The sequence below is a fragment of the Jaculus jaculus genome, chromosome 15 (genome assembly GCF_020740685.1).
Source record: "Jaculus jaculus isolate mJacJac1 chromosome 15, mJacJac1.mat.Y.cur, whole genome shotgun sequence".
In the NCBI taxonomy this organism is placed as follows: Eukaryota; Metazoa; Chordata; class Mammalia; order Rodentia; family Dipodidae; genus Jaculus; species Jaculus jaculus.
Window position 1 is genome coordinate 64667534 of NC_059116.1, and position 26360 is coordinate 64693893.

Below are 26360 nucleotides of genomic sequence, written 5' to 3' on the forward strand. Positions count from 1 at the left end.
TCTTTTGGTCAAGGGTACCATCTATCAGACCAGGAAGCAGGAAGCTCAGTTGCCCCCATTTTACACTGCTCCTGCAGTGCCCCACTCTCAGGACCTTCACATAATAGTGTCAAATCAGTCCTTCTAGGCAGGCATACTGGTGCACATCTGTGCACATCTGTAATCCCAGTACTTGGGAGGCTGAGACAGGAAGATCACTGCAGGTTTGAAGCCAGCCTGGGCTGCATGGCAAAGCACTGCCTGTCAAGGTAGGGTCTCACTCTAGCTCAAGCTGACCTTGAATTCAGTATATAGTCCCAAATTGGCCTCAAACTCATGGCAATTCTCTCACCTTAGCCTCTAGAGTGCTAGGACTAAAGGTGTGCACCACCATACCCAGCTAATTTCGATGTTTTTAAAAGTCTGAGGAAGATATTACAAGATGACAAAGGGACGTATTATGCTCACCTATGGAGAATGTGTGAGTGTGTGTGTGTGTGTAAAAGGATGGTACAATATATTACCACACTTTAGAGCTTCCATCCTTGCTACTTGTATTCTCCTCCTGCCTCTTCTTTTTTCAAATGAACTATGTTCCTTGATTCAATGAAGCTTTCTATAGGGATTGGTGTGTCACATGTGTGTAGCATTCTGCCACAGCTCTATAAAAGCAGTATGCTTGCTGTAATTGGTATATTTTGTATACAACTCACAATGAAAATCTATTTTAAGGGCTAGTGAGGTTGCTCAGTAGTTAAGGCACTTGCCTGTGAAGCCTAAGGACCCATGTTCTACTCTCCAGATCCTACATTAGCCAGACACACAAAGGTGAGGCAAGCGCAAGGTTGCCCACTAGGTGGTGCAAGTGTCTGGAGTTTGATTACAGTGGCTAAGGCCCTGGCACACCAATCTATCTCTTCTCTCCTCTCCTCTCTCTCTCCTCTCTCTCTCTCTCTCTGAAAAAAAAAAAAATCTATTTAAAAAATTTAAAAGTATGTATCAGGCTACATAATGCTTCCTGATCCTGGGCCCCTGGATTTTACCTTACATGGTCAAAGGACTAATAATCTCAAAATGGGAAGGTTATCCTGTATTATACAGATAAGCTTTCTGTCATCACCAAGGTCCTGAATAAAGAGAGGAAGTAAGTTCATTCAGAGTCACAAGAGATGGCAGGATGACCATGAGAGCAAGCGGTGGAGTGACTGAAACTGGAAGAAGAGGCCACAAGCCAAGGAACACAAGTAGCCACAAAAAGCTGAGAAAGACAAGAAAGGAGTCTTCTTCAAGCCCACCCTGCACGTACCCTAAGTGCAGCCCAGAAAAGCTGGTTTTAGACTTCTGGCCTATGGATGGATGCATAAGAATGAATTTTTATACCCTTTGTGTTTGTGGCGTTTTGTTACAGTAGCAATGGAAAACTAACTCAGCATATAAATAAATAAAACAAAGAAATGCACATTGTGATGAATCCGCTGAAATATATAATATCCAAATTTCTATTTCCTGTCTGGAGATAATCCCTGGGGTGATAACCATTTTTTTATTGGGACTATTCATTTTGTGCTTGATCTATTTCCATTCCTTCAAAATATTTATTTACTCATTTATTTATTTGAGAGGGGAATGCCAGGGCCTCCTGACACTCCATATGTACCCCAGATGCATGTGCCACTTGGTGCATGCAGCTTTATATATGGGTACTAGATAATCAAATCTGGGCCATAAGGCTTTATAAACAAGTTCCTTTAACCACTGAGCCATCTCCCCAGCCTCCAATTCTTTATTTCCACTTAAATGGTCTTTTTGACTTAACATCTACTATGAAAGATATAACTGTCATGTTCCTGGCTGGGACAGATTGTGTGTCCACAGAGGAAAGCCAACATTTGAATCTTCATTCAATAATGTACTGTATGCTTGAGGCTTGCTAAGAGAGTTGATCTTAAGTTCTTGCCATAAAATAAGGAAGAAAATGCTAACTGTGGGGTGATGGTATGTTATCTTGACATGTGTTTCAAAACATGAAGTTACACACCTTAAGTATATGCAAGTCTTCGCAAGTATACCTCAGTAAAGACAAAGAAAAAAAGATTCAAAGATCACCTCATGACCCATATGAAATGTGCACATACACCCCTAAATAAAGTTTTATCAGAACACATCATGCCAATTTGTTAGCATATTATCTATGAATGCCTTTGCCTGATGTCTGGTGAGTATTGTCATTACAACAGAGACTCATATTCCTGTAAACCGAAAACATTTACTATCTGGCCTTTTTATCAATTTTTAAATTTATTGATATTTTTATACAAAGCTTGCACACATAGACCTCCCTCTGCCCCATGACAATTCTGCTGAGGGTCTTTGGTGGGGTTATTGGGGTTCATTGTGGGGATCAGCAGGCCTCAGTCAGTCTCTGCAGGGATGGGGAAACATGGTATCTCAGGCTATGCCACCCACCTTGAGGCTATCACAGTCTTCCCCCTTCTGTGATGCTCCCTGAGCCTTGGTGGGCAAAATAGAGATCTGATTTAGCGTTGCTCTCTCTGTAAACTCTGGATCTCTGTTTTTTTATGACTTTTGAGTGACCACAATGTGTGTGGCCATCTACCTGGAACTGGTTTTCAGGCTAGCCGCGAGAGCAGTATTCATGTGACCACTTCCTCTGTAATGAGTTCTGGGCCTGGGCAGATGAGGCGGAGGTGACCCATCTCCTGGTAGACAGTCAGCTGTCCCACATAAGCCACTGGGAAACAGAGCCAAGGAACCCACTGTCTAGCCTTTTACAGAAAGCTTGCAACTCCTGATCTGATGTCTCCCCTGAGGGAGCTCTTCCCATTCAATGTAACAGTGCAGGACATAACTGAGGTGCTGGTTCCACCACAGCCCCATGTTTCCTGTCACCCAGATGACCTCCTGCATCTTGCCAGGAGTGACAGCTGGTGTTCAGATTAGAAGACTTTTATTGTAGGACAGGACTTCCAACAATATAGAGAGAGATAAAATTCTTTCATAGTTGAATGGGACGTCTGTGTGAGTGATAACGTGGGGTCAGAGCCCAACTTATGCACTGTATGGTCACCTTTGCTGTCTTTATGTGCCTTGCTAGAGCTGCTATATTAAACTTCCATTTGCTTCTGGGAGCAAAGGAGGATGCTCCTTGGTGCATATGGGGCACTTGTTTTGAGAAATTTATAAAATTAGTAGGATTGTCCCCCACCCTGTGTTTGGGTGTGTGTGTGTATGTTTTGAGGCAGGGTCTCATGTATCCCAAGAGCTGGCCTCAAGCTTGCTATATAGATAAGATAACTTTGAACTTGTTATCTTCCTGCCACTACCTCCTCAGTGCTGGGATTATACCCATGTGCCACCACACCTGGTTTTTATGTAGTGCTGGAGATCAAACCAAGGGTTTTGTGCATGTTAGGCAAGCACTACCAACTGAAGTGTATCCCCGCCTCTGGAAGCCTTTAGCTTAGCATCTCGCTATGCTGTGTCCTAGAGTCCTGAGTATCTATGGAGGGTGCTGCGGGACAGTGAGCATCCACGCCTCTTTCTAGTCCTCTGCAGAGGCCAATTTGCCTTGCAAGTGTCAGTTTGTCTTCTGAGACCTAGCAAAGGAAGTTGGTCATGGCCAATGCATGTGAGCTTGGGCTTTCTGGACAGTAAGGGACAATTGTGTCCACGTCGCTTTTCAGGCATTTCCTCTCTCTTTGGCAAATAACTAGGGCAGCAGATGGCTGTCTGAAGTACAGGCATATCAAGACCAAGGTCTGCCTTGTCGCCCTGGGGAATGGTCACTTATGAATAAGCAAACCAGGTCAGTGGCTTGAATTTAAAGTGACTTACACTGAGTGACCCAGAAGTTGAGTTTTTAAGAGTCTGGATTTGTTTCTGTTTCTGCTGTCTTAAGGGTCAGTCTCTTGATTGGGATTCACTCACTGTAACTAGATGACAGAAATTAAAGCATAGGCTAGGACTGATGCGACAGTGTACAATCCAGTTTTAACTGCCTTTCCAAGCACAGCAGGCAGAGGGGGTGGGGGTTGCTATAGAAATGGTGACTACTGAACCGGCTCCTTATCACGCACGGCACATCTGTAGCGAGCACTCAGGAATCCATCATAAGTGGCCTGCAGTAGGCTTGTCGCCGCTTCAGAGGGGACGTTACTGCTGACACTGTGTTGGTTTGATTTCTCCTTTTAGGCAAGTCATGACCAGCTTGCCTTTGAAGGTAGAGCTTACTTACAATACAAATCTAAAAATTGTTCTCTTTTCACTGTTTGTTTTTCGAGAGTGGGGGCGGGGGTGGGAGCTCTTAAAGTACTGATAATATTTATAACTTTCTATAAATTTTAGGCCATATGTATTGATGGAAGAACTCAGATTGAACTATTGAGATGTGCTTGAATTAACGGGATGAACTAATTTACACTGCATGGGCAAAAGTTCAAAGAACAAAGGGAGCTGGTTTCTCTAATAAATATCATTTTCATGTGTGATAACTTTAGAACTAAACATACTGTCTTTTTTTCCCCAGAGCAGATGAGATACATAAGGGTGTTAAACAGAGGAGGGGTCAGACTTACTAAGTGTGATATCAGTATGACCTTAAAGGTGGGCGCTGAAACAGGTCATTTCACGGCTGAGTATAGCTTAGAGACAAACAGTTCTCAGGAAAAAAGGCATTACTTCCCCAGATGTAAAAATTACTCTCAGAGTAAACCAGGCTTCAAAGAGATATGTAGAGGAATAAAGGGAAATTTATCTGCAAGAAGGACTGACAGAGGTGAGGCCGCTGGAAGCTGTGGCCACAGAGGGGCTAAGACTTACTTGAGTAAATACTGAGTCTAGGGAAAACTTTGATCTCAATAACTGGGCTCTCAACTCTGCTTTGCCTTCTGAGATGGGGACCCTTTGGGCTTACCAACACTTAGCACCCCCGTTGCAAAGTCCTGCCCTGAGGGCAGAAGTCAGGCTGCGGTGGGCTGCCTCAAAACAGGAGCACTTTGTTTTAGTGTTGCCTAGCAACTCAAAAAACAATCTTGTAATATTCATCCATTTCTAAAAATTGTTAAGCCTTTTGTGTTGGTGGCCTCCATAGAATGAGAATTTCCAGAAAATTAGTTCAAGGATAACTGAGGTTTGGGCACTTTGGTTATAAAGTTCTATTTTTAGTGTCTTGTTTTCTTAAAATCTCATTGTATGTACAACTAGAATTTCCCATGCTTGGGTTTAACCAAACCATTTTTCACAAGCTTGGCAAATGACTGCTGCCAGTCTTTGTGGTCTTAGAATTTACAGATGAATGTTCCTCCTCAAAAAAAAAAAAAAAAAAAAACTGTCTTCTTTTATAGTCCCCTCGTAATTATCACTCATAAAGCTTGTGGCTTATGTGTGGCAAATGTGCACCCTCCTACAGCCTTTCCCCACCACCTGGAAGGCCCCAGGCCTTTGCCCTGGGTTTTTAAGTACAAAGCTAACATGTTTATTCTACTATCAATCAGTTTGAAAAATAATTAGACAGCCCTGCCATAAGTTCTTTCAGAACTAAATAATTTGAAAATGCATTTCACTTCCAATTCCTTCTATTTGCATGAATAATTACAAAGTGAAAATAGGGAGTCTGGGGAGATGGGTCAATGGTTGAAGGTGTTTGCTTGCAAAGCCTTCCAGGCTGGCATTTAGTTCCCTGGCATCCATATAAAACCAGATGTATAAAGTGGCACATACGTCTGGAGTTTGTTTGCAGTGACAAGAAGCCCTGGCAGTCCTTACTCAAGCTCAATCTCTCTCTCTTTCTCCTTGTATAACAGACATGCCACTATGGCACCCGCAAATAAATTAATTAATTAAAACGTAAAAAAATTAAAGTAAAAATATTTTGGTAGGCTTGACTATTGTACTGGATATTATACAGCTTTTAGCATTAATAAAGAGTAAGCAGGGGGCTGGAGAGGTTGCTTAGAGTTTAAGGCCCTTGCCTGCAAAGCCTAAGGACCTAGGTTCAATTCCCCAATGCCCACATAAGCCAGATGCACAGAATGGTGCATGCGTCTGAAGTTTATCTGCAGTGGCTACAGGCCCTGGCATGCCCATTCTCATGTTTGTTCTCTCCCTCTCTCTTGCTCTCTCGCTCTCTTGCTCTCGCTCTCTCTCAAGTAAATAGGGCTTGAGATATTGCTTAGCAATTAAGGTACTTGCCTGCAAAGCCAAAAGACCCAGGTTAAATCCAGTACCCACGTAAGCCAGATGCACAAGGCAGTTCATGCATCTGGAGTTCATTTGTAGCAACTGGAGGTCCTGGCACACCCATTCTCTCCCTCCCTCCCTCTCTCCCCTCTTTCTTCTCACCCTCAAATAAATAAATAAATACTATTTTTAAAAATATAAGTAAATAAATAAATAAAATATAAAACAGCAAACAGAGAGAGCCCAGCCCAGCAATTAAGGCAGATGTAATTGGGGAAGTGACTCAGGAATGCACGCATGCCACCCAGGCATGAGCACTGGAGATGGGATGCCCATGGGCAAGCTTTATAGTCATTTGTGTGCCCACACATGCACAGGCGCACATATCCCAAACATTCAGACTGTTTTATTGGACACTTCTACAGGTGTACCCTTGCTTTCTCCTAATGTACCACACAGATGTAGGTGCCCATGATAGCCCAGCCATTCAAATGTGCAGTCTGAAGTTGGCCAAAATTGAAAGAAAAGAAAAATAGGATCTCAACTCAAAAAAAAAAAAAAAATCATGGGGGCTGGAGCAATGGCTTAGTGGTTAAGGCACTTGCCTGCAAAAGCGAAAGGACCCAGATTCAGTTCCCCAGGACCCACATAAAACCAGATGTACAAGGTGGCACATGTGTCTGGAGTTCATTTGCGGTGGCTAGAGGCCCTGGTGTGCCCATTCTCTCTCTCTCTATATATATATATATCTGTCTCTCTTTCTCAAATAAATAAATATTTTTTTAAATTACAAACAGGCTGGGTATGGTGGCACATGCCTTTAATCCCAGCCCTTGGGAGGCAAAGGTGGAAGGATTGCCATGAGTTCAAGGCCACCCTGAGAATACAGAGTGAATTCCAGGTCAGCCTGGGCTAGAGTGAGACCCTACCTCGAAAAACCAAAAAAGAAAGAAAGAAAAGAAAACAGGACTTTCTTCTAAGCCATTTTTTTTTTTTCACCATTATCCTCAGAGCCACACTGGAGGTAAAGCTACCTTCTTTCTGCATCAGGACGTGTTTCTCGGGGCACATACTGAGCATCCCGCGCATGAAGGAGATATGCAGCACACAGTTCCTGTCAGACCTTCTTTTTCCAGAACGTCCATTACTGTACATTTCTTCTCTTATGCCAGGACTTTCAAGGCATAATAAATGGGTCTGGGAATGCAGAGCAACCCCGCCCCAAGTTGTATCCTCCTGTTTAGCCTATCCCTAGGTTTGTAGATGTTGTGTTTGAATGGACTGACAAGGTTTTTTAAAGCAGAAAGATTTTTCATGGCATTCTATTTCTGCCTTCCCTTTTTCAGAAATGGAACAATTTCTTTATGTAGCAAATATTTCTTGGAGGTCTCCTTCATGCCAGCTGTCCCTGTGGTGTGGGTTGTGGGAGAGAGCAGTGACGAAACAAGCCCAGCAATGGTCCTGGACTTGGGAAGGTTTGTCCCAGAAGGAGGCAGTGTGACAGTGTACTTGCATGTCATTGGAACCACAAGATAGCAAAGCAGAGTGTTGTCAGAGAGAGAGAGGATGGTTGGTCAGTGAGTCCATGGAGAAGTGACACTTGAGCTGAGGTCCTCGAGAAACCTACGAGCCTGCCATGAGACCGTCTTGAGGGGAGAACACGCTGCGCAGAGGGAATGGCGCATACCGAGGTTGGAGCCAGTTTGATCACACACACAGCAGTCAGGTCATCGCGTAGCACGTTCCATTGTGTAATGACATGTCTGTATTATCCTCTGAACCTGCCAAATCCTGCCCTCGTCTGCCAAAGAGCTAGAGTCCTTCAAAAGCAGATCAGAAATGCCTTTGAAGTGGCTTTGCTTACTGGCCACCCCGGTTAATATCCTGTGGCCACATTGTAGGAAGTGACATCATGGTTTCCTGGAAAGATCTCAAGCCATACGAAAGTACACTAATTGAGATCTTTGCAAATGGAGGTGCAATTCACAGGTGGACAGCCCGGCATCACGCAAGGGCATGTCAAAGCAGCCTTGTCCAACTTTCCTCCAAACCCACCAAACTTCTCCTGCACACGGACCTCCGTCCTCATCACCAGTGGTGGGCTGCGTCTGACCATACCTCTGCAGGTAGATGCAGGTTCTCTGGTAGGCTACCTTTCAGCCTGGGCCTGAGGGTCACTGGCTGTTCGTGCATGATCCTGTCTGTTTTTCCTACGCAACTCTTCCCATGTGTAACTGCAAGGTAGCAGTTGGGCTTAGTGGGTAATGAACACAATTTCTCTCCAGACGAGACTAAGACTCATACTGCGGTCTTAAAATTTTTATCTATCCATTGTTTCAAATTCTGCAGAAGTCCTCCATGATACCATTTGACCCTGTGTGGTACTGGGTATTTCTCTGCCCAGGCCTTTGAGATGTAATTACAAGCCTCAACATGAGAGCAATGATGTGTGTCCTTGTATGTTGGCTAGTATGCAAGTGTCCAGTTGAACTTGTGATCTGCTAAAGTGCTGGTTTTCACTTACTGTGAAAAAAAAGTGAGCACTTTCTGTTTCTTACCAAATGTGTGTTGAAGTGAAAGAGTGCAGCTCTTAAAGAGGGGCGTCCAGGCCAAATGAATGTGCCAGGCAGGAAAGACAAATGCGAGCTGTTGGGTTGTATTCGAATTAAACATTGATTGAGCGAGCCCTTTCCATAGGTTAGAGTTCGTTTGCTTTGTCAGTTGGCATGTGTCCAATTTCACGTGTGTTGTGTGGGGTGTACATGTGTGTATGCACATTTACGTGGGGGGTGCAGGGGCATAGGCACATGTCTACCTTAGTTTTTGAGGCAAGGTCCCTCACTAAAGCTGGGGCTCACCAGTTTGGGTAGACTCGCTAGCCGGCCTCAGAAATCCTCCTGGCTCCGCCTCCCCGCGCTGAGATGACAGGCCCACACCTGCATGCCCGGCTCACAGGGTGCGGAGGATCCGACCTGAAGTCCTCGTGCTCACCCTCATGGAAAGTGCCGCACTGACAGGCACCGCCCCGCAGCCCCCATTTGCACAATTGTTGAGCTTACTTTTCTTTATATGTTACAAATAAAAGTCGACTCCGGGGCTGGAGAGACGGCTCAGCAGTTAAAAATGTTTGCTTGCATAGCCTGATGGCCCAGGTTCAACTCCCCAGTGCCCATGTGAAGCCAGATTCACAAAGTGGCCATGCATCTGGAGTTCATTTGCAGTGGTAGGCGGCCCTGGCATGCCCGTTCATCTTCTCTCTGTGTTTCTCTCAAATAAATAAATATTTTTTTTAAAGTTTACTCTAGCCACGCATGGTGGCACGTACCTTTAATCCCAGTTCTAGGGAGACAAAGGTAGAAGGATTATCATGAGTTCGAAACCACCCTGAGGCTACATAGTGAATTCCAGGTCAGCCTGAGCTACAGTGAGACCCCACCTCAAAAAACAAAAAAAGCAAAACAACAACAAAAAAGTGGACTAAGGTATGACAAAGTCCCTCACGTTCCTAAGGCACACTTTCCTCACTGCCCTCTTGGCCTCTGTGTGGCACCTGTGCCCTTCATGATTAGTTTTGTTTTTTGTTTTTTTTTAATCCATTCTAGGTTTTTTTCAATAGAATATGGAAATCATCTTGTAAAAACGTTGACTTCATATTTTAACACATCACCTGTTCTTAAAAATATTTTCTGCCAGGCATGGTGGCACACGCCTTTAATCCCAGCACTCAGGAGGCAGAGGTCGGAGGATCACCGTGAGTTCGAGGCCACCCTGAGACTACACAGTAAATTCCAGGTCAGCCTGAGCTAGAGTGAAGTCCTACCTCAAAAAAAAAAAAAAAAAAATTCTAATTTTTCCCTGGAATATGACCTAATTCTTTTTTTTCTTTTATTTATTTATTTATTTATTTATTTGAGAGTGACAGACACAGAGAGAAAGACAGATAGAGGGAGAGAGAGAGAATAGGCACACCAGGGCTTCCAGCCTCTGCAAACGAACTCCAGATGCGTGCGCCCCCTTGTGCATCTGGCTAACGTGGGACCTGGGGAACCAAGCCTTGAACCGGGGTCCTTAGGCTTCACAGGCAAGTGCTTAGCCGCTAAGCCATCAATATGACCTAATTCTTGAGACTAAATCAGATAAGAAAACACCAGTCTTAGATTCAGAGAGCTGTCCAGTAGCTGGTGTCCTCCTGCCCCTCACATTACCTGTCTCCATTGATCTAGACACAGCTTTAATAAGGTAGATGATCTACTTCCCAGTGACGGATGGCTGCACATGGGACGTTGAGGGTTGGTGGTGGTACAGGAGAACGTAACAGTAGGAACATGGCAAACTATGGAGAGACGAGAAGGGACATGAGCATGTTAGAACCACTCACCGTAAGAGCAAGCTTCACCTCTGGAGCCCTCAGCATTGTATTCCTCGGGTCAGTGTCCTTGATCATAGTTACAACCCTGAGTTATCAAAACAAATGTTGTGTTTGAATTTGCATAAAACAGCCTTGAGTAATTCCCAACCATGTGGAGGTACCCCAGGGTTGCTATAGGGAGAGGACTTGACTTCCCCGTCACACAGAGCAGCCATTTATCTCCTTTATATGTGTGCTTTTGCTGAAGATTCCATTAGAGACAGTCTTTAAAAGCACTTTGTTTATCTATTTATTTTGGGTTTTCAAAGTAGGTTCTCACTTTAGCTCAGGCTGACCTGGAATTCACTATGTAGTCTCAGGATGGCCTTGAACTCACAGCAATCTTCCTAACCTCTGCCTCCCGAGTGCTGGGATTAAAGGCATGCGCCACCACGCCCGGCCTTTAAAGCACTTTGAAAATTGATGATTCAAAAATTCTAGTCAGGGCTGGAGAGATAGCTAAGCAGTTAAGGTATTGCCTGCAAAGCCTAAGGATCCAGGTTTGATTCTCCAGGACCCACGTCAGCCAGATGCACAAGGCGGTACATACTTACAGTGTTTGTCTCTCTGTCTGTATCTGCCGTTCTCTCTCTCTCTCTCTCTCTCTCTCAAATTAATTATTTAATTATATTTTTTGAATTTCCAGTCATGCATAATTTCATTTCTTGGTTATGGCCATGATCAGTACACGAACTCCACATTCATGCAGTGTCAGTATTCGACACAGCCACCTCTCTGTCAGCCACCCAGCTGGCCCCTGAGATATCCTCTCAGCAGCCAGATGGGTGCTGCTGTGGCACGCGGCTTCTGCAGGCGGAAGCCTGGCACCCTGGCTGGGGCTGGCAGTGCACTAGAAAGCACAAATCCTACCTGCCTGCCTTCACCAGGTGATCCGGCCTTGAGCTGTGTGTGCCTCAACAGCACCCCTGTCCCCCAGCCTGGAGGAGCACGAGGAGGCGGGGGCAGTCTTGAGCGCTAGAAGGGGAGCCAGGAGAAGTGACGAGCAAGAGCAGGCCGGGGAGAGGCAGAGAGCCGAGGGCCAGAGCGGGTGGCCTGAGGAGGCAGCTGTACGAGCACTGCTGTGACTTTGGGGGGCCGCTCTGTGCTTGGACCACAGAGGCAAGAAGCTTGACCAGTTCAGCCCTGTGGGAAAAGCACTGCCCAGACAGCACCCAGGCAGGAGGCTTGGCAGCTGAGCTTGTTCTCACCTGTCCAGCAGGACAACCTGGTCCCTACCTTGTGTATCTGGACAGTGCCTGGCGCGCACGTGTGCGCAGAGTCCCATCTCCCTGCACCGCGCTCACAGCGCCTGCCATCCCATAGCCTCACTCGACACGGCAGTGCTGTTTGCTGTGCGGCTCGTCTCACCAGTAATGAACCCTAGTCTTGGGGGTGGGGAGATGTCTCAGTAGGTGAGGGTGTGTGGTGGTTTGATTCAGGTGTCCCCCATATACTTAGGTGTTCTGAGTGCTGGTCTCCACCTGATGGAGATTTGGGAATTGGAGCCTCCGGGAGGCAGTGTACTGTTGGGGGCAGCATTAAGGGTGCTACAGCCGGCTTCCTCTTGCCAGTGTTTGGCACACTGTTCTGGTGCTGTTGTCCACCTGGTATTGACCAGGGGGTAATGTCCACCTTCTGCTCATGTTATCATTTTCCCCTGCCATCAGGGAGCTTCCCCTCGAGTCTGTAAGCCAAAATAAACCTTTTGTTTTTTCTTTCCCCACAAGCTGCTCATGGTCGGGCGTTTTCTGCCAGCAGTGCGAACCTGACTGCAACAGAGTGTTCTTCCCCGCAGCATCCACATGAAGAGGCCAGGCATGGCTGTGCGTGCCTGTAACTCTAGTGACAGAGGGCAGGAGGTTGTGGCTAGAGGCAGGGACATCACTGAGGCTCCAGGTTCAGCAAGAGACTCTCAGAAGAGTGGTAGAGGACACCTCTGTCTCCCTCTGACCTCCGCATGGGGGCGCACATCTGCACAAACGTGTGCGTACGCCATGCACACTCACACCACACTACGCATGTTGCACACACATGAGACAAAGAGAACAATCCCAGTCTCCCCCTCAGCTTGGGCACAGTCACCACTTCTGTGTGCCTCCGTCCAGGCAGGAAGCCTCCTCCTCCTGCTGCTGCAGCATCAGGTTCCCAGTCATGAGAAGTGTGTGTTTTCAGTCCACACTTCATTAATTCCTATATTCCCTGTAGTCTGTTCCCTCCCACCAAAACAGAATGCTTGGGAAACAGCTTTGCTAGTAACAACATGATCACTGAATCCCCCAGCAGAAACACGCTTTAGTCACTGGCTGTGTGTGGCTTTTACAGAAGTACGCCAGTCGGTGGCTCTCTGCTGCCTTCGCTCCCTTGTGTTTGGAAGGGTAGTGTCCCGTTTAGTCAAGCTTCTGCCAGGATGGCTTCCCTCCAACTACACCAGGCCTCTTACCTGAAGCTGTTTCTTGGAGCATGCCTCTAGCTTCACTCAGCCTCCAATGTTGTGAAGTTCCTGTCCTGTAGATGTTTCGAGGAGCTGAAAAGGCAAGGGGAATGACTATCAGCCACAGGCCCACACTGCAGAGCTTGTGATCTATTGAAAGACATCAGACCTAGAACAACACGTTAAGCAATGCGATGCAACACAGGTTTTGGGAAAATTGATGATGGAGGAGAAACTTTCACTAAGAGTGTTCAGAGGCATGGGGTGTGCCAATGTACTAGAAGGCTTCCACAAAATCCTGTGGCTTGATTTGGATATTGAAAGATAAATTTGGGGGGTCTTTTGGGGGGGTTTTGTTTGTTTGTTTTTCAAGGTAGGGTCTCACTCTAGCCCAGGCTGACCTGGAATTCACTCTGTATTTCCAGGGTGGCCTCGAACTCATGGTGATCCTCCTACCTCTGCCTCCCGAGTGCTGGGATTAAAGGTGTGCGGCTGGCAAAATGTAAATTTTTGGAAGAGAAGAAAACTACATAAAGTTGCAGCTATAATAACAGGCAGTGGCAGACTTGGGTAAACCTCTGTTGTCTTCCCAGGAGCTAAGCAGAAGGCATGGACCCGTGATGGACCCTCCTCTCCAGGTCCTCAGTGGTCTCCCAACGCTGGCAGCATTTGAAGCTCGTCCTAGGCACGAGCTAAGCTCCTTGCCAGCCTCAGCCCACGTCGTCTCTCCTGCTCATCCCGGGCCTCTCTCTGCCCATCCTTAGCTGCCTGCCCATCCGTGATGTTCCCTTTTCGTCGGTGACCCCTTCTTTCTCCTGGCTCCCTCCCCACCTGCTCTCTCTACTAACAAACTCTCCTTGTCCATCAAGCTGAATTCATCCGACACCTTCTTCACCACCCAGGTGGTAGCACTACTCCCTGGACATCCTGTGTCACCTTAGCCAGTGGCCTTTCTGGGTTCCACGGGCCCCACTTTGACCAGACTGTAACCATGGCCAGACTGTGCAGCGTCTCAGTGGATGGGGCCCGTTAGCTGGGCTTTGGGATAGCCCCACTTGTAACTTAGAGAAATTTTTTAAATCTGTTTCAGTTGATTTCCTCATGTTATAAAAGGCAACAGCAATCTAGGGGCAGAGCTGGAGGTTTACTCATGAATGAGCAGGAATGGCGACTCAGCTTCCTGCTCTTATCTGCTGGGTCCTGTTTGGTATCCCCTTTGAAGAGCAGTGACGCAAGCTGCTAATCTTGGGAAAGCTGAAGCACAAAATGCATGGAGACTTCCTGACTGATGAGTGGCCACCTGCCGTGCTGTGGGCAATGTGGGGGCGGAGTGGCTGCAACAAGCTGGTCTCTAGCCTGGGGCAGCGTTCTTCCCCCTTACCCTAGCAGAGAGCCCTGTGCGGTGCCCATTGGCTTCAGTTCGCATTTTCTTAGAAGCCCCCTGGAAGGCGTCATTCTCTCAGATGATGACTGATCTCAATTGACAGGATTCCGCAAAGGAATCTAAACTGTGCGTCTTTGTATCACACTCAGTTTAGAAAGATTTCAGCTTATATTCGGCCCTGGCACAAGCTGAAGCCATCCGGTGGTCTCCCCTGCTGCATGGGGAAAGCCACAGGTGGAGTTCTCGCAGCGCCAGGCTCCCCCTCCCTCCGCCCTTTGGGGGCGGTAGGCCGCAGCACCCCTCCACCCACTGCATTTGTATGTTACCATGGCAACTAATAGTGACTAGAAGCAGCCCAAGTATGGTTGATTTCTTCAGTGAGAAGAAACCCTCCATTATTCCTTCGTGATGTATGCTCCTGGGATTGTGAGGCATGGGGGAGGAATATTTGCTGCACTGGTCAACGGGGGCATCTAGTCTTCAGGGATCATGCACGTGGCTACTTCTGGTGACCCACTATAGTACCAAGAAGTGCCTGCTGTGTGTGCAGCCCATGTCCCCGTGCTGGTTCAGGATGGGTACGCGCAAGGCTGCCTCCCTCTTGCCTTGTCCTCACAGCAGCCAGTTCCCAGACCTCAAAGTAAAGCTACTGCCAGTGAGAATAGTGCCACTATTTGGACTGGGAAACAACCAGGAGCTAGTTCATCTCCATCAATAGTCCCTGCCCAACAATGCTGTTGCCACGGGAAGGTTTGAAAGAATGCTGTCTGACAGTGCAGGAGAATAGCCCCAGCAAAAGCCAGGCACGGTGGCGCACACCTTTAATCCCAGCACTCGGGAGGCAGAGGAAGGAGGATCACCATAAATTCAAGGTCACCCTGAGACTGCATAGTGAATTCCAGGTCAGCCTGGGCTACAGTGAGACCCTACCTTGAAAAATCAAAGGGAAAAAGAAAGAAAGAAAGAAAGAAAGAAAGAAAGAAAGAAAGAAAGAAAGAAAGAAAGAAAGAAAGAAAGAAAGAAAAGAAGGAAGGAAAGAAAGGAAAGGAAGGAAGGAAAAAAGCAAGCGAGCCCCAGCCTTGAGGTCAGACAGACCTAGGTTTCTCTCATGGCACCCAGAGAGACCTTTCAAAAGTTTTCAAACTCACCAGTCCTCAGCCTCCCCATCCAAAAAGTGAAACTGAGTTGTACATAGTGTTATTGTGAGAATTACAGATACACATGTAAGACACATGTCATACAATGTGATGAGCAAGTAGCAAGTGTTTCTTAATGGTAAATACGGATTGAAGTGGTAACTAAAGACAGAGCATGAACTTTGACTTCTCCGATGTTTCCCAGCATCAGAACCAACTGGAAGCTTTTTAAAATACTCACCTACACCAGGCATGTTTGGTTATAATATGCCAAGGTGGGATCAAGGGGTCTACAGTTTTTGAAATATGAGGCTGGGGGTGTAGCCGAGTGCTAGGGAGCTTGTCTTGCATGCACCTCACTCAAGCACGGCATGAACAAGCAAATAGCTTTGCTAAGTAACTGTCGCGGAGCTAGTCTGTGATTGGGATGGGGCGTGTGTTCATTGGCTGGAAGAAAAGAGCATAAGCAGTTCTGGATTCTCTCCCCCTGTTCACTTCCCACAGCCCCGCCTGCTGTTCTTTTTCCACTTTGGAACTCTGAAGAACTTTTGGTGTCTAGAAAGAAGGATGTTGATAAAGTGGCTGAAACGCTAATTTGATTGGCAAGGCAAAGAAAAAAATCAAAATTGTTCACCTTTTCCCTAAAGGGAAGTTGCCAAAAGTTTTTTTTTTTTTTTTTTTTTTTTTTTACAGAAAGTTATATTCATCCTCAGGAGACAGTTTGACGGCCTAGTCTCTCAAGAGAGTTATAAAGACGGTGTTCACAGTGACTTTTACAAGGGCCTCAGCCTTCGGCGGGAGCTGAGCATGTTTCTAGCTAAAGTTCTTCTCTCCACCCCACAGGAACGTGGCTGAAGAGTGGTCTAGGCCTGGTGCACCAGGAAGGCAGCCAGCTCACGTGGACGTACATCGCCCCCCAGTTGGGGTACTGGGTGGCAGCCATGTCTCCTCCCATCCCAGGTAACCCAGAGCTGCACTGACAGCGATGTGGATTGATTTCTCTGAGGGCTCAGACTTAGTACGCTTTCAAAAATAGCTTCAGCCCAGGGTTCACATCCTATTTTTAAAACTCAAATGGTGGAGAAGAGAAGGTAGTTTGTGGGGCTGGAGGAGTTGTGGTTGAAACTTTCCCATCTAGAATAAGAATAACACATGGAAATAGTCGAGTCTCCCACCCCAGCGTTGCTGGGACAGCTGCTGAAAGGAATTCTTAACCAAAAGTGCACAGGTTGGGACCTCCGTCCTCATTCCTCAAACAGCTGTGGCCTGAAGCATGTAGGGAAAAGCACTCACCAGAAAGGCGCCACTGGGGGCTTCTTGGAGCAAAAGTGCTTGATTTGGTGCAAGCCAGTTTCTTTGTGTTCAATAGAATTAACTCCTTTTTTTTTTTTTTTTTTAGAACATGACTTTTTTTTTGAGGTAAGGTCTCATTCTAGCCCAGGCTGACCTAGAATTCACTATGTAGTCTCAGGGTGGCCTCGAACTCATGGTGATCCACCTGCCTCTGCCTCCCTCTCTTTTTTGGTCGCAAATTTTTATATTCAAAGTACACCTTTGCTTTTTGTTGTTTTATGTACATGTAGTCATGCACATCCAACTCGAGAATAATCAGTGATGAAACTAGGTCAGAAAGTATGTTATAATTAAAAAGTATTTCTTGGGGGCTGAAGAAATGGCTTAGCAGTTAAGGCGCTTGCAGCAACACCAGAGGATGCAGGTTCAATTCCCCAGTACCCACATAAAGCCAGATGTACAAGGTGGCATATGCATCTGGAGTTCGTGTGCAGCAGCTAAAGGCCCTGGAACACCCATTTTCTCTCTCTCCCTGGCATGTTCTCTCACTCTCTCACTCTCTTTCTCTCTCCCATCACTCTCTCAAATAAAAATATTAAAAAGAAAAGAAAGAATCTCTTGGGAAGGAAGGCCACCTTCCCCAACCCACAGCTCTGCCCACCACCCAACCCTCCCTCACAAAGCAGCTTCTCTCCTGTCCTCCTTAAAACCCATGCCCTGGCCTTTGTTCACTCTCTGGCTCTCCTGTTTTAGGTGCACATTTCCCTCTTCTCTCTATTTCTCTCTCATGCATACACCCTCCCCCTCTCTTTCCTATACTCTTTCTCCCTCTCCCCATTACAATAAAGTTTTAGATCCAAGAAAAAAGTATGTATTGGGTAGGGGAGATGGCTCAATGAGGGACATGTTTGCCAGAGATGCATAAGGACCAAATCTTATGTCCCCAGCACTCACTAACAGCTTCAAAGCCCAACACAGGGAAGCAATGGCAAGAGGTTCTCTGGGACTTGGTTAGCTAGTGAAGCCAAATCAGTGAATCTTGGGCTCAGTAAGATACCCTGTCTCAAATAAGATGAGGCTGGAGAGATGCCGTAGTCATTAAGGTAGTTGCCTACAAAGCCAAAGAACCCAGGTCTGATTCCCCAGGACCTATGTAAGCCAGAGGCACAAGGTGACACATGCATCTGGAGTTTTTTACAGCAGCTAGAGGCGCTAGTGCACACATTCAATCTCTCTCTCTCTCTCCCTCTCCTTTCCCCTCCCTCTCTCTTTCAAATAAATAAGTAAAAAATAAAATATTTTAAAAATAAGATGAAAGGACAATTGATTGAGGAAGACACTGGGCAGCAACCTTTAACTACCATATGCATGCACACATTATATGCACCTGCGCCCAAACACATAGGAACATGCATACATATACACATGCAAACAAAGCTAACTTATAAATTAACCATGAAAGCATCTCCAAATGAAAGTTCAAAATATTTAGCAATGAGACTGTCATTGGGATTAACACTTAGACTCCTTGAGTAACTAAGAGAGGAGAAGCATTCCTAGAAACATTAAAAATCTGAACATTGGCTGGAGAGATGGCTTAGTGTTTAAGTGCTTGCCTGTAAAGCCTAAGGACCCCGGTTCGAGGCTCCATCCCCAGGACCCACATTAGCCAGATGCACAAGGGGGCACACATCTGGAGTTCGTTTGCAGTGGCTGGAGGCCCTGGTGCGCCCATTCTCTCTCTCTCTCTCTCCCTCTTTCTCTCTCTGTCTGTCGCTGTCAAATAAATAAATAAAAATAAACAAAAATAAATTTAAAAAAAATCTGACACGTGAACTTTCTAGTCCCATGATGAGAAGATATGTGTGTTTTCCTCAATGGTAATTGTTCTTATAGTATTGAAAGCATGGGCCCAGGTATAGAAAAACCCCAAATATCAAAGAGGAAAAAAAGGACAAGAAATTCCATAGGTACCAAGTAAAAGCCATAAGCCTGTACATTAAAGTGAATTTTATTTTAGATATCTTTCAAACAACTCTGCTGTCAGATTTCCCATCATGCAACAAAGGAACATATGCTTTTATAAAGAGGAAAGGAAGGGGTCCTGAACATAGGTCCCCCAAAACCTTCCAAGCAATGAGAGAAGAGAATCTAAGCTGTAAAGAGCACTCTGAGGATACCTGTGGGTAACCCCACAACCATCACTTTTATTCAAGCAAAGTACATTGGTGCCTTGCTTTTGTGAACCCCAAACTAAAAAGAAAATGGAGTTTGGACCAGGCATGGTGGTGCAGACCTTTAGTCCCAGCACTTGGGAGGCAGAAGTAGGAGGAATGCCACTGTTAAAGGCCAGCCTGAGACTACATAGTGAATTCCAGGTCAGCCTGGGCTAGAGCAAGAGCCCCTACTTTGAAAAACCAAGAGAAAAAAGGAGTTTGGTTCTTTGATTCTTTAAGAACAAGTCAGTCTAGCTGTGAACACAAAGATTTCCATTAGTACAGGCTACAATAATTATATTCTGGCTGCTTAACAGACCGAAGTTTAGTTACTTGAAAACGCTATTTATATTTATCCAAGGGTTATTTTTCTTTCTTTTTTTTTTTTTGTGGTACTTGGGGATTAAACCCAGGTGCCCAACTTAGTTTCGTGGCTTTGAACAAGACTTTGTATGTGTTTGTGAATGTTGCTTTTGTATATAAAATTGTTCCTTTGAAGCCGGGTGTGGTGGTACACGCTTTAATCCCAGCACTTGGGAGGCAGAGGTAGGAGGATTGCTGTGAATTCGAGGCCGCCCTGAGACTACAGAGTGAGTTCCAGGTCAGCCTGGGCTAGAGTGAAACCCAACCTCAAATCAAAACAAAATGTTCCTTTGAACAAGTAAGGCAGTATAGAGTCATTGGTTACTTCCCCAGCGATGTGGACATTCACCCATCCTCCCACCTCACCAAAGCAATGTGTTTAGGAGATAATAATTATCTCTGAGACTCTGAAAATGTCACTATTTTCAAAATCTGGTAAAAACTCCACCAGTTTGTCTAACTCTGAAAGTAAAATATTTAGGCTGGGAGTGATGGTGCACCAGTGTAGTCCCAGCCCTGGGGAGACCAAGACAGGAGGACCACTACAAGTCTGAAGTCAGCCTGGGCTACACAGCGTGATCCAGACCTGCCGGGCTACATACCCAGCCTCAGAGAGAGGAAGAGAAAGAGATATGTCTCCTTAAACAGATTTCCAGGGGCTGGAGAGATGGCTTAGTGATTAAGGTGTTTGCCTGCAAAGCCTAAAGACCCGTTCAATTCCCCAGTACCTACATAAGCCAGATGTACATAGTGGCACATACGTCTGGAGTTCGTTTGCAGTGGCTAGAGGCCCTGGCATGCCCATTCTCATTCTCATTCTCACACTTTCTCTCTCTCTCCAATAAAAGAAAATTTTAAAACATTTTAAATTTTTTAAAGGATTTCTAACGAACTTCTCTCTTTAAATATCAAAACATGGGCAGGAGAGATGGCTTAGCAGTTAAGTGCTTGCCTGTGAAGCCTGAGGACCCTGGTTCAAGGCTCGATTACCCAGGACCCACGTTAGCTAGATGCACAAGGGGGCACACGCATCTGGAGTTTGTTTGCAATGGCTGAAAGCCCTGACGTACCCATTGTCTGTCTGTCTCTCTCTCTCTCTCTCTGCCTCTTTCTCTCTGTCGCTCTCAAATAAATAAAAATAAACCAAAAAAAATTAAAATAAATAAATAAAAATATCAAAACATAAGCAAATGGCTATGTGGGAAGTTTTGCCATCAAAAGCAGCCTGCCCTGAAATATGTGCAGCTACTGTGATCCTTCCTCAGTCCTGGAACACTGGCAGCTGGAGAACAGAAGTGCCCAGGGATTCCGACTTTCAGAAGTGCTAATGGTTGTCAGTAACACTGTATAATGGTTTTTATTACTCTTGAACATAAAGACTATGAGTTAAACCTATGCCTCTTGGAATTCTTTACCATGTAAATGAAAAGCATTTTTATTTCTAGTAGCCTCATTTGTAAGCTTTGAAGAGGCCTGTGGCCATGTCAAGTTAGTCTTGTTTTAAAAATGGAAAGTATTTTGTCAGACCTGACTTTTCAAACTCTTTATTGATAACTTCCATAAATATAAACGACATGCCATGATCTTAACCACCTCTCACCACCCTCCCTTTTCCCCCTCCTAAATCCCCCTTTACTGAATTGTGATGTCATAATTTTTCCCTCCTGTTATACCGGTCTTATTTAATAACACCAGCCACTGGAAAGCTAGGAGTATCAAAACTACTTTGTGTCTGGGAGACAGTGTTATAAGCACCCCTCCCCTTCCCTTAGCTCTAAAATCTCTCTGCACCTCTTCCTCAATGGTCCCTTGAGACCTGGAGGGTAAGATGTCTCACTTAGTGCTGAACACTCCACTGTCACTTCTCAGCACTTTGGTGAGTTTTGAGGCATTCCAGTCATCACCACCATCTGAAAAGAGGAGTTTCTCTAACCAGAAGTAAGAGTAGCATTAATATTTGGCATAAATATAAGAATTTGGGGGCCAGTTTGATGGACACATTGTATCCATTTAGCCAGACAACAGTAGTAGTTTCCCCCCTAGGGTTTAATCACCTCACAAGCCACAGGCTTTTTCATCAGGTTTTCAGTACCAGACAGAAGTTCTGTTCCATGGAGCAGGCCTCCACTCCATTCAGTCCATTCATTTTTATCTAATAACAATCTATGGCTTCTGTGTACAATAGTCTCCACCTCCAAAGGATACTTTTGCCCAAACTCTCTTTTAATGTATATATTATTCACTAGCGAAGAGTAGTTTTCCATGTGGCTTATTCATAACATCTTCAATTTTGATTAACCCCCCACCCCTCAGACTACACACACACACACACACACACACACACACACACACACATCTGCACCCCAGACTTGACAGTAAATTTATATCATATATTTAAACTGACTTGCTTGGGCAACAAGTATAGCAAATCCTTACCCAGGAAAAGTGAGGATAAAATCTTTTCTTCCCTATTGAGCAGAACCCCTGATACTTACTAGGTTATCATGGGCATTCATTTTCATTTGTGAAAAGTTCATGCAGGTCCTGAAGAGATGGCTTAGCAGTTAAGGCACGTGCCTGCAAAGCTTAAGGAGCCAGGTTTGATTCCCCTGGACCCATGTAAGCCAGATGTACAAGGTGGCATATGCATCTGGAGTTTACTTGTACTGGCTAGAGGCCTGACATGCCCATTCTCTTCCCCTCTCCCTCTCCCTCTCCCCCCAATACAAAAGCAAGTGAAAAAACAAACATATTTTTTTGAAAAAGTTGATACATTTCGCATGCTGAGCTGCTGCTGTGAGGGGCTCACTTCCGTGCTAAGGGAGGTCCTGTGGCACAAACACTTGCGTTGGTATCATGTGCTACTTCATGACAGAGACACCCTAGGGTGAAGCGATGTGGTCTCCAGTACCCCTCCACAAGGTGTCCGGCTGTCTTACCACTGCACTGTCCCTCAAACAAGAAAAGTTATGTAAAGCATTACGTTTTCAACTAATTATCCCTCTTCTTATTCAAAGGAATTCAGAACTCTAAAATGCCATGTTTTGACCTTCTAGGTCCCGTTGTGACACAGGACATTACCACGTATCACACGGTGTTTCTTTTGGCCATTTTAGGAGGAATGGCTTTCATACTTTTGGTTTTGCTGTGTCTCCTTTTATATTATTGCAGGTAAAGTGCTAACATTTTGGCAATATCTTTTTTAATGTAGAATTTCGTATATTTGGAAGACTTGATGTGGAGGTCCTTTTCTTTCTTTTTTCACTAAATGTGTTACTTTTTTGTTTCATGAAAGGATTTATAGAACTCAGATGTGTGGTGTAACTTGCAGATGAGCCCACACAGAATTTGACAATTTTCATGTTTAATTCGGAATATTCTTAAACACTGGCTAAGAAATGAAACTTTCAAGGTCAAAGCAAAATCCTTACCTTGATGTTATATCTGTTGACTTAGCAACAGTGTGGCTTATTGACTCCTGGGTGATCCCTGTTTGAATAGACTACTTGGTTGCTGTTATAAAAGCCTGAGGTTTCAATCCCTAAATTATGCTACTCTAGGTTAAAATAAGAGTGAGGGTGTGGGGTCAGGAGATTTCAGGGTGCGGGATAATTGTTTTGTTTTATTTCTCCTTGTAGAAACTGGAAAGTGGGATTTTACCTAAAACTCTGCCTTCATGAGTTTCTAACTTCTGCCTTTCTGTCACTTATTTGGTTCCAGGAGGAAGTGCTTGAAACCCCGTCAGCATCACAGAAAACTGCAGCTCCCCCCAGCCCTGGAGAGCTCCAAGAGAGACCAGTCGACATCCATGTCCCACATCAACTTGCTCTTTGCTCGCCGGGCGTCAGAGTTCCCTGGCGCGCTGCCGGTCACCAGCCAGAGCCGCCCTGAAGTCCCCGGGTCGAAGCAACTGACGAGCGGGGTACATTTAGAAATGAGGTCCCCCGGTGGAGAGGGGGACCTGCACACACCCATGCTGAAGCTCTCCTACAGTACCTCACAAGAATTCAGCTCCAGGGAGGAGCTGCTGACCCACAAGGAACAGGACAAAAGCCAAACGTCCTTTGGTAACCTGACCCCAAGTGGGACGCTGGGGAAAGACCACCACAAGTCCGTGGAGATCTATCCCTTAAAGGCAAGAAAGTCTACGGAAAGAGAAGGCTACGAGTCCCCTGGCAATGACGACGACAGGGGTAGTTACAGCGCTATGCTCTCCCAGCCCTTGTTTGAAAAGCAAGATCGAGAAGGCCTCGGCTCAGCAGGGAGCAAACTCACCATTCAGGAACATATGTACCCCGCGCCCTCGTCCCCTGAAAAGGAACAGCTGCTTGACCGCAGACCTACTGAATGTATGATGTCGCGATCCGTTGATCACCTGGAAAGACCCACGTCTTTCCCACGGCCAGGCCAGCTGATCTGCTGCAGTTCTGTGGACCAGGTCAACGACAGTGTTTACAGAAAAGTCCTGCCTGCCTTGGTTATCCCTGCTCATTACATGAAACTCCCAGGGGACCACTCCTATGTCAGCCAGCCTCTGGTCGTCCCTGCGGACCAGCAGCTGGAAATAGGAAGACTCCAAGCTGAGCTCGCCAACCCCCACGCGGGCATCTTCCCACACCCAGCCGCTCAGATGCAGGGCCAGCCTTTGTCCTGCCAGGCCGTCTCTCAGCAGCACCTGCAGGAGGCCGGTGCCCGCGAATGGAGCTCTCAGAACGCATCCATGTCAGAGTCTCTGTCCATCCCAGCGTCCCTGAATGATGCAGCCTTGGCACAAATGAACAGCGAGGTACAGCTCCTGACTGAAAAGGCGCTGATGGAGCTTGGGGGTGGGAAGCCCCTGCCACACCCCCGGGCATGGTTTGTCTCCCTGGATGGAAGGTCCAATGCCCATGTTAGGCACTCCTACATTGATCTCCAAAGAGCAGGAAGGAACGGAAGTAATGATGCCAGCTTGGACTCTGGGGTAGATATGAATGAACCAAAATCTGCTCGGAAGGGAAGGGGGGAGCCTTTGTCTCTCCAGCAGGGCCACCCACCTGTCCAGGAGCTCCAGCAGAAAGAACCCGGAGCTCCGGACAGCACCGCCTACACACAGCTCGTGTACCTGGACGACATGGACCAGAGCAGCAGTGAGTGTGGGACCACGGTCTGCACCCCCGAGGACAGCGCACTGCGGTGCTTGTTGGAAGGGTCAGGCCGGAGGAGTGGGGGACAGCTTCCCAGCCTGCAAGAGGAGACCACCAAACGAACTTCCGATGTTCCCCTGGAGCCGTTAGCCAGTCCCAACCAGAGGAGATCTGCCCATGATGAAGATGAAGATGATGATGATGACGATGACCAAGGAGAAGACAAGAAAAGCCCCTGGCAGAAACGGGAGGAGAGGCCCTTGATGGCCTTTAACATCAAATGAGCCATCGCTGAGCCACTCGACCGTGGAATTTAAAATTGCCAAATATCCTTTCTTACAAGAGGTGTTTGTGGAGGAGGCTGGACGGCGCCACCACGGAAGTAGATGCTGACTGCCTTGACATGGATGTGTCAGTGGCAGAAAGGAATTAAAGTCATTGCTCAGAATAAAGAATGAATCTGATGGGCGCTGTCCCTCCAGGGAAGCGGCCGGGAGATGTGTCTGGACGTCATTCTACAGACTTACCTTGTCCACTGTCAGGGACACTGGAAAACCGCACGTTGTGTTGCTGTGCTCCAGGGATCACCTCAGTTCTCCCTCAGATTCTGGGAACAGATGAAACTCTTTGCATTCTTTGAATCCATTTTATCATGATAATGCTACTGTGAAGCTATTGCTAGGAATCCAGGGGGCGCGCGTGTCCCAAGCCGGCATTACCGCACAGGAAAGCTATGCACCAGTGCTCCATAGTCTTGTTTTGCTTACATTTTGCTTCATTTAGGTTTCTTTCTGGGATTTGCTTTTTTTTTTTCTTCTCTCCTTTAAAGTATGATTCAGTTGTAAAAATTTTATCAGTTCTTTTTCTCTGTGGCTCATTTCGGTGTCTCCCTTTAGGAATTCCTGAGTGTCATCTCTTAACATCCAAGCCTTTTAATGAAATCGTACTGAAATTTCTATCAGCTGAGAGTCCTTCAATTCTGGTCCCATTAACTCCAAGTGCCTTTTTTACAGTGACAACAGACAGTCCCTCGCTCTTTAGGTTTTTTGTTACCCTCTTTCATTGAACTGCCTGGATTTTATATGAAGTTATTGGACGACGCCGTGCTCTTTGCTCTGCATGCTGCCAAGAGCCAGCTGTGCTCCGCGCCCTCACCCCGTGTCCGCTCTCGTTACCATGTGTCAGGTGGGTTCTGTTTAGCTAAGATAGACTAGAGGACACTTTAGAGACGCCCTTCCTGCTCCGTCCCTTTGGCCACTAGCCACCACTGTGGTTTCACTGGCTGTTTGTATATATGGTTACGTATTAACTCTGGAATCCTGCAGGCCTGTCTTGCTTGCCGAACATGAGAGAATGGGCCGGGCAAGGGGGCTGAATGTGACTAGTAAAACAAAAAAAATCATGTACTATCCAAAAGTGCCAGAATGACTTCTGCGCGTTCTCCTTTCAGAGCTGCTTGGTTATCCAAAAATGAAAACTCAAAATAAACTTGGAAGAAAAAAAAAATCTAGTTGTGATTGTTTTAATTCATTTCTAGCTAATATGGGGTGCAACACTTCACATGAAGACATTGTAGTTCATTCCTTGAGAACCTGGGGTATGGTTTCTTTTGTATTTGTGAACACTTAGACACCTCGGAATTTCCACTGGGGTGGAGATCTACTTTAGTTTCATTCTAGAACAGAAGGTAACAATTTGTGTTGCCAGTGTGGAGAGATGCCTGCACATTACAAAACACTGGCGTTCGTGTTCAAGATCGGGACGGCCCCAGGAAGATCTTGTTAAAATTGCCAAAAAGATCTTAGATGCATACTAGTGTTCATCAA

At 46.1% G+C, this 26360-nt stretch overlaps 1 protein-coding gene across 3 annotated transcripts in view; it reads left to right on the plus strand.

Moving 5' to 3' along the window:
• The window catches only part of Fam171a1 (family with sequence similarity 171 member A1), a 132080-nt gene extending 106051 nt beyond the window's left edge, over positions 1–26029 (plus strand). For 2 of the 3 annotated variants that reach the window (XM_045135025.1, XM_045135024.1), the window contains exons 6-8: positions 16380–16496; positions 22465–22579; positions 23129–26029. In XM_045135025.1, coding sequence (XP_044990960.1) covers positions 16380–16496; positions 22465–22579; positions 23129–24818 — 1922 coding nt within the window. In that variant the 3' untranslated portion in view covers positions 24819–26029. The remainder of the gene's footprint in view (positions 1–16379; positions 16497–22464; positions 22580–23128) is intronic. The other variant, XM_045135026.1, reaches the window with a different exon arrangement.
• Positions 26030–26360: the final 331 nt, after the last annotated feature.